We start from the raw sequence: 5466 nt of genomic DNA, 5'->3' as shown, positions 1-5466 counted from the left end.
AAAATTCCCATGTCACTGCCTTTTCACCATCAATATGGTTAATTTTCCATGATGGTATGCATGTATAGTGAGGACCACCCATCATGCACATGCATCACCCTCACCCTCACTCTAGAAAAATCAACATGTCTTGTAGTGTGGTTCATAAACTTGTCAGCATTGGATCCTCTTTCTTTGTCTTTACGGATTCATTAATGATCTCATAATCGAAAATTTTGACTTGACTCCACTTCCCAAAACATTCAACACCAACAAAGAAACCAAATAATATCTCAAAAGTGTATATAAATATGTGGGGAAGAGGAGAATTCTGCAACCTCAGGATCTTCCCATCAGTTTTATGAAAAGTTCTTTGGCTTGTGGTTCTAAAGAAACAAACTTTATCAGTAGTAGAGAGAAAAAATGAATGCTAAAGTACAAGACTCTGACGATACCAAAAAGGGTGAAGAAGTTGTGCTTCCTGGCTTTAGATTCCACCCTACAGATGAAGAACTTGTTGGGTTTTATCTCCATAGAAAGGTGGAAAAGAAGCCTCTCAAAATTGAACTCATCAAACAGGTTGATATCTACAAATATGATCCATGGGATCTTCCAAGTAAGATCTGCTTCCACTATATGAGTTTGTAAGAACTTCATTTGTATGCTGAATTTTTATCAAAGGTTTGTTTTCAAATAATTAAGGAGTTTAGTGTTGTATGAGAAAGAAGATACAAATTAATGTTATATTGAATCAAACTATGAGATATATGAAGTGTTTTGGCTTAATAAAGATAAATGAAAGTGCTTGTAATGTTGTTTGATTCTACTTTTTCTTAAGAAATATTTGCTTTGTCTTTTTCGTTAAAGAACATTTGAAAAAAAGTGCTTCTTGGGATGTAAGTTTTCCCAACCTTCTGTATATCCAATCTTAATTACCATTTCGGTTTTAAGAAGGAAAACTGCAGTCAGCAAGTTCGTAAAGTTCTGTTTCTATTTCGATGTTTCTGAAACTTTTCATGCTATTATGTTAGTAAAAGAAGATAAAAGCTTTGAAAAGAATGATCATAAAAAGAAGATCAATTTATCATACATGGTAGCAATTTTATCTGTCTATAAGAAACCCTACTTTGACTTTTCATGGTTTATGATGCTGAAATCAATTAATTTGTGTGAGGAATTCGTGTCCGACACATATCTAATAATTTAAAATATTTGATTGATAAATCAATAATACTTTTACAATAATAATAATATATAAATTTTTATGTTGAAAATGTTTAATACATTTAATTTTATTATTTTTAATTGACATGTCTAATACATGTATGTCTGATATATCTGTGCATGATATGCATAAATATATATAATGAATTATTTGAATGATGATTTTGTTGTGGGAATTGATGCATGAAGAGGTGAATTCATTTGGGGACAAAGAATGGTATTTTTTCTGCATAAGAGGGAGGAAGTACAGGAACAGTGTGAGGCCAAACAGGGTAACTAGGTCAGGGTTTTGGAAAGCCACAGGAATAGACAAGTCGATATACTGCGTGAAGGAACCCCATGACTGCATTGGCCTGAAGAAGTCTTTGGTGTACTATCGTGGAAGTGCTGGAAAAGGCACCAAAACTGATTGGATGATGCATGAGTTTCGCCTTCCACCCAATGCTAAATCCTCCGCCAACATTGCTAATACTACCAATAACCTTCATGAAGCTGTAAGTCATTTTATTTATACACACATATATATACATCTTCTTCTCCTTACTTTAGGTTTAAAGCTATGTTTTAAGTCCATGACATGCCTAAATTTTAAAACAAAAAATAGTATATGTAAATTACATAGAAATTTTCTTCCTATGTCATACACCCATACTTCAATTTGTATAACTATCTCTCTTTAATATTTTAGGATATTTTAAAGTATTTTTACTTATGGTTAGTTAAAGTTTATAAAATTTATTAAAAAAATATATATACTTGATTCAGTCTTATAAAATTAGTTTACAAATTAAAATCTACACCATCTTATATATTATAATTTGATTTTACTTATGATAATACTTTCTCAAATTAAGAATTAAATATATCGAATGCAAAATTATATATTTATAGATAAAGTTAAGAATTAAACATATCAAATGCAAAACTATATATTTATAAATAATTTGATAGAGATTCGATAATAAATAATATACAAAAGTTAAACAAACTCTAATATTATATTAATAAATGTATTTTAAATTTAATTCAATTTCACATAACTAAATAATTAAATAAAATTTGTATTTAACTATGTAGAATGACTTGACATAGTTGAAGTGGGAGATCAACAATAACTATTTTAAATATTACACACTTAAAGGGGAAAACTTCCAACCATAAATGTTTAATTATTCTTGATATGTAGCACAATCAAATCAATTTTATGAGGGAAACAATGATAAACAAATGCACAAAAACCTCATAGTTTTTCCTTAGAAATCATTGGATACATGTTGTATAGATAGATGGAAACAATTGACCTCCATGTGTAGTCAAACAGAGAGTTTGTACTTTCTCTCATTTTTTTTTCTTCTTCTACAGTTACGATAACGTGTGAATGAAGTCAAAGTTTCTATTTCATTTTTCATATTGATCAAATTAGTCTATTTATTCAACTAATATTCTAAGATGTGATATTTTTAATTATAATAACATTTAGTCAAATAAAATTTCACATTGTAATTAATAATACTAATAATAATTATAATTAATAGTAGCATGAAAATAATTTATGTTAATAGATGTATAAAATTAAAAATATTATTTCATTTTATGGTGGCCTTACAGTGGATTGGAATTACTTACACTCCCATAATAATTTTTTTTTATTATTTTGTTGATAAAAAAAGTCTGGATTTCAACAAATTTATTTCATATAATGAATCAAATCTGATTTGACAAGAACCAGATATTTAGCCAGTTACGGTTTAATCTCTTAATTACATTCACTATAACATCACTCTGACAAATTAAAATGAAAAACAATTTAGTTGGACGGATAGGCGTTGAGACAGTCAACTATTAATTTGCAAAAAGAAAATGAGAAAAAAAATAATATTATTCACATATTTAGTAATGTCTCCTCTCCTTTTCTGCATAATTGTTTTTATTTTATTTTTATATGTAATTCGTGTAAATTTTTATTGTTGTCTGTGTGTAACATTTTACTGTGTTATGATTTGAATCGATCAGTTAAAATTAAATGCGTAGTGGTAAGGACCACTTAATTTAGTTTGGTTTTGTAGAAAAGTGCATTATTAGGTTTTGTCAAAGATATTACATTCAAAATTAATTTCCTTGTCTTGGTATTTAAGGTTAGATGGAAATAAATTAGATGATATGAAGGTCTATGAACCCATTTTCAATAGGTCTAACTTAATCATTTAGTTATATACTAAAACATTGTTTGATTCAGTTAGGTTTATAGAGAGTAGAAAGTGAAAGCTATTTCCATTAAAAAGATAATTTTTATTTGAAGAGTTTTTTTATTGAAAAAGTTTTACTTCGTTTGCATTCTCCTTTAACAAAAATGAAAAAAAAAATAGGAAAAGAAATTAAATCAAACCAGACTTTGTATTTTAGGTTGTCCAGAAAGAATTCAAGCCTAATAATTACATTTAAATAAATAAATAAATAGCATTTTCTTCATTAAGCTTATATATATATATATATATATATATATATATATATATATATATCATGTTGGTATAATTTTTTTTAATCTTTTTCATTAAATTTCTAAATGCTTATAAATTATAAATAGCTGCTACCACTGAAGAAAAGGTAAAAATAACATTGCTTATAGAGAATTTATTAAGCCTTTATCTTATTATGATGCTTAGCATGTAATGACCTTTTTCACTAAAAAAATACAGAGCAAAAATGAATTTCAATTCGCAATCCAGAAGGAAACAAAAGCTTCTATATTATACATACATACATACATACATACATATATATATATATATATATATATATATATATATATATATATATATATATATATATTTAAAGTTGTACTGTATATTTTTTATAATTAGTAATTAATATGAACTATTTTTTTGTCAGCACATTAAAATATAAACTATAATTATTGCAGTTGTGTATAACTAATTAGTTAGAAAACATTTTCACTCAATTTTAATAGATTTTTATGTTTACAATTTTGATGCAATGCACATAAACTAAGATATATAGGAATTTTTGTGGTGGTTGCTTCCCCTATACTTTAAAGGGACCCTTCCCTATTGATTCTCAAAGTGAAACTAATTAATTTCATTTATTTCTTGAATGGTCCCATATAATGAACTTTATGGGTATGGCCAAGTCAACCCCTTTGAACACTGACATTTTGGTTGAATGTTACTTTCATGATATACACAAAACACATGCAATTACCCTTTAATTAATTAGTTAATAGTACTTTTAAGCATGACCCAGTCCCTTGGAATCAGTCTTCAATTTTTGTTAATGCTCTTCTTTCATAGAAAAAAAGAAAAATGTGTCTGTTTTTGAAAGACATAAACCCTAAAATGTTGTTTTGTTTGTGATTAATGTGGTTGCAGGAGGTGTGGACACTGTGCAGGATCTTCAAACGCATCCCATCTTTCAAAAAGTACAGTCCAAATTTGAAAGACACGACAGCCCTGACGAAATCGAACACTGTGAATTCGAACACAAGCACCTTAGATTCTGAGAACTGCAAGCCATATTTGATCTGCAGAGACCCTGATATGATGCAACAACTAAAGCCAGTATTTGGACAGGTTGATGAAAAGAAACACTTGTTTCTTGGGCAGTTTGGGCAACTACCCCATCTTCAACCACCATCAACCCCTTACCCAACTTTTTGGAATCACAATGTTGAAGACTATGCATTTGCCAATGAAAATTGGGATGATCTCAGATCTGTCGTTCAGTTTGCCATTGATCCTTCCTCGGTCTTTGATTGTACAGAAACACATTTTCCACCCTACTTTTCTTAGCTTCGACTCAGTCATTACGACTTTCGTAGATATCTTCTATATATATATAAACACATGTATGTTGTTGAACTTTGCTGGTTTTACTGTGTTTTGTTGTAAAACCTATTTGACTTGTACCTTGTGAATTATATACTCTTTACATTGATTGAGCTAATAAACACGTTATCCCTTGATTTATCAATCTTGTTTAGTTCCCTATATTAATCTTTGAAGGCTAGGCGTGATGATAATTCATCAGAAATTGTGTTTCGCTTTTATGATTTTCAAGAATTTATTATAGCACGACTGAAAGATGATTAATTAATATATGAATACTTAAAATTAACTTCTAAACATTAGCTTTAGTTAAATTTTGATATTATTAGTGTTAGTTTATTTGATTCTACATGATGCAAAAAATTAATTTTAAAAAAATAAAAAAGTATAAAATTATTTGTTAATAAATTTGTGTTAGTAT

The 5466-nt window shown here is 28.1% G+C and overlaps 1 protein-coding gene across 1 annotated transcript; it reads left to right on the top strand.

The window, feature by feature from the left end:
• The first annotated feature begins 287 nt into the window (after positions 1-287).
• On the top strand, positions 288-5190 carry LOC124836002 (transcription factor JUNGBRUNNEN 1-like). The gene is made up of 3 exons (XM_047311053.2): positions 288-595; positions 1393-1697; positions 4590-5190. Exons 1-3 carry the CDS (start codon positions 403-405, stop codon positions 5007-5009), a joined length of 918 nt encoding a protein of 305 aa, XP_047167009.1. The 5' UTR covers positions 288-402; the 3' UTR covers positions 5010-5190.
• The last annotated feature ends 276 nt before the right edge of the window (positions 5191-5466 follow it).

The sequence above is a fragment of the Vigna umbellata genome, chromosome 5 (assembly GCF_029865625.1).
Source record: "Vigna umbellata cultivar VRB3 chromosome 5, Vumbellata_1.0, whole genome shotgun sequence".
NCBI classification, from domain to species: domain Eukaryota; kingdom Viridiplantae; phylum Streptophyta; class Magnoliopsida; order Fabales; family Fabaceae; genus Vigna; species Vigna umbellata.
Note: the sequence above shows the minus strand (reverse complement) of the source record. Positions and strands in the feature narration are given on the sequence as shown.